Below are 2582 nucleotides of genomic sequence, written 5' to 3'. Positions count from 1 at the left end.
GGCATTTTATTTACATAATTGGACGTCCTAAGCCCATGAGTTGCTTTCAATTGTCTTTGTGTAAGCCCATTGCCTAAATAAAATTAAGTATTTTGAATCTTAATAAGTGTTTAATCTTGGAAATCCATAAAATCTGTACTTAGAGTTTTTTTTTTTTTTGGTAACATAAGGGTTTAGTAAAAAAAAAAATGCATGAGATGTACTAGTCTCATTTTGGATGCTGATTGAACTCGAGACTTCCTGGTGAATGTGGACGTTGCACACTACAACCTTACAGAGGTATAGACTTCACTAAACAGTTAATTATTGAGGCGGACGTTAATTTATTTTGAGTTTTATTTTATTTTATATTTGGTATGAAATTTATTCCGAGTTGAATAGACCAATTATATGAACAGTTGACCGGGTCTCAATTGGCAACCCTCTTAATTATGACATACCTTTATAGAAATACCAATTCAAAGATAGGAAATGTCAAGTCTAACATTGGAACCATCATTTCAATTCAATGGTTCTAGGACCGCTAGCTTGATCAAACAATTGAGACAATAAACAATGTGTGATAGATGTGAATTACTTATCAGACATTGTTTATTCTCAAAGGTCTTGCTCTCGCACATGTAGTTAGTCAAAATTGGCCTATATAATTAAAATACTATTCCAAGTCAATGATAATTGATTGCCGAGTCTTTTAACTCTATAAATACCAATGCTTTTCGTTCTCATACTTCATCACAAACACCATAGCTCACTCTTTAACAACAATAAGTAGTTAAGAGCAAGAGTTCCTCCATTAATTAGTTCCTTAACATTCTATCTATCAATTGATCCGAAAATGGCTACTGATGAGAGAGCAGGGGCTGAAATTGTAAGAGGAAAGGAAGCTTGTGAGCGATTTTCGGCAGAGCTGATGAAAGAGCTTGGATTCCCTACTGGTGTCCTTCCCACGGGAGAGCTGGTGGAATGCGGGAGGGTGAGAGCCACCGGTTTCGTGTGGTGGAAATGCAAGGCTGCCTATGAGCATTTCAATGTTGCAACCAACACCAAGAACAGCTATGCCGCCGAGACCACGGCATATGTGGAGAAGGGGAGGATGAAGAAGATGACTGGTTGCAAGGCTAAGCAGATGATGTTGTGGGTTCCCATAGCAGAAATGTACATTGATGGCAACAAGATCTCCTTCAAGTCATCCATGGGAGTCGGCAAGTCCTTCCCCATCATATCTTTTATGAATGAAGAAGAAAAGAAGGCTTATCTCCAGTAAAAAATCGTAACTAGTGAAATATCAATTCCAAGATATGATATGTATTTAGTTCCTTTTCTATGAGTCTTTGTATCCCTGTATCCTCTCTTCATGACCAAATTATATTTGAATGTACTAGATTATTTAAAAACAGTGGCGCAGATTACATCTTTGTTTATATCATTGAATTCCACTTTTGATTTTGTGCATTCGTGTGGGTTTGTGCACTCCATCATACAAATGACTATTAGTTGTCATCGTTACAGAAAATCTCCTCAGCTATGAGGAAGCCAGAAATTAAAATATGTTTTATAATTTAAACACACCAAGCCCATCAAAATAGGTAGGCCAAACCTGATTCATGTTAGTGGCTCACAATCAATTTGGTCCTCACTTATGTCCTATTTACCGGGGTGTCAATTTCAGGCCCCAGCCTACCATTTGAAACCTGAACTGGCCCGATTAATGAACGTGTTGGGCTTAAGGTCAGCCCGGTATAATCATTCATCTTGTTGGTGTACAATGTCTTGTATTCCATCGAAGTTTAATCCAGGGAGGCACTTGGTTAATATTACTCATTGTTGAAGATGAGGGATGGGTTTGTACCTCTGATGAAGTACGGGGATGAAGACTTCCACAGTTCATCTTTATAGGAGGCTCAACAGAATTCAAGCCAAGGTGGAGATAGTTGGTGTCCGATGTCTTGTATTTCATCGCAGTTTAATCTAGGAAGTATTGGTGCAGGTGCCTCGACAAGACAAAACGGCAGTCCCATTTTGAGATAAGTGGGCCGTGGGGGTTGCAAGGGGGGCAGGAGGCCCCTGCTCGAATTATTTATTTGAGGGCAATTTTGTACTTTCCGGATTGAGGGTTTTTGCTATATATTTGTAGTGAAGTTTTTTTTCTCTGTAATGTAAGCAATACTGAGGGGTGTGAGGATGAGTGTTGTAACCCTATTCTCCATTGATTTAGTGAAGCAGAATCTTATCTCACCGAGGGCGTAGGCAATCTTGCCAAACCTCGTAAACCTGTGTACATTGTTTGTTCTTGTTTTTCTATTACCTTCTGCATCGCTTTTAGGGTTTTGTTTCTACAACTCCCGAAGCAAGGATTTAGTCTGATGGTTAAACCTATCTGACCCTTTATAAGTCCGAGTCAGACCAACATACTAGCTCAATATCGTTTATAAACTATATATTGATATTTTCTATCAATTATTGAATGTAATTAAATGTAAATTATTTTCTAAATTATTGATGACATATTAAATTTTATAAAGTGTAAGACAAATAAATTAAGTATCAAGAAAAAGTAGAAGATAAATGGGCCATTAGAAATG

General features: G+C 37.6%; 1 protein-coding gene across 1 annotated transcript; it reads left to right on the top strand.

The window, feature by feature from the left end:
• The first annotated feature begins 746 nt into the window (after window positions 1-746).
• LOC122075322 lies at window positions 747-1452 on the top strand. The gene has a single exon (XM_042640313.1). It carries the CDS (start codon window positions 836-838, stop codon window positions 1262-1264), a length of 429 nt encoding a protein of 142 aa, XP_042496247.1. The 5' UTR covers window positions 747-835; the 3' UTR covers window positions 1265-1452.
• Window positions 1453-2582: the final 1130 nt, after the last annotated feature.

The sequence above is a fragment of the Macadamia integrifolia genome, chromosome 1, assembly GCF_013358625.1.
Source record: "Macadamia integrifolia cultivar HAES 741 chromosome 1, SCU_Mint_v3, whole genome shotgun sequence".
NCBI lineage: Eukaryota > Viridiplantae > Streptophyta > Magnoliopsida > Proteales > Proteaceae > Macadamia > Macadamia integrifolia.
Note: the sequence above shows the minus strand (reverse complement) of the source record. Positions and strands in the feature narration are given on the sequence as shown.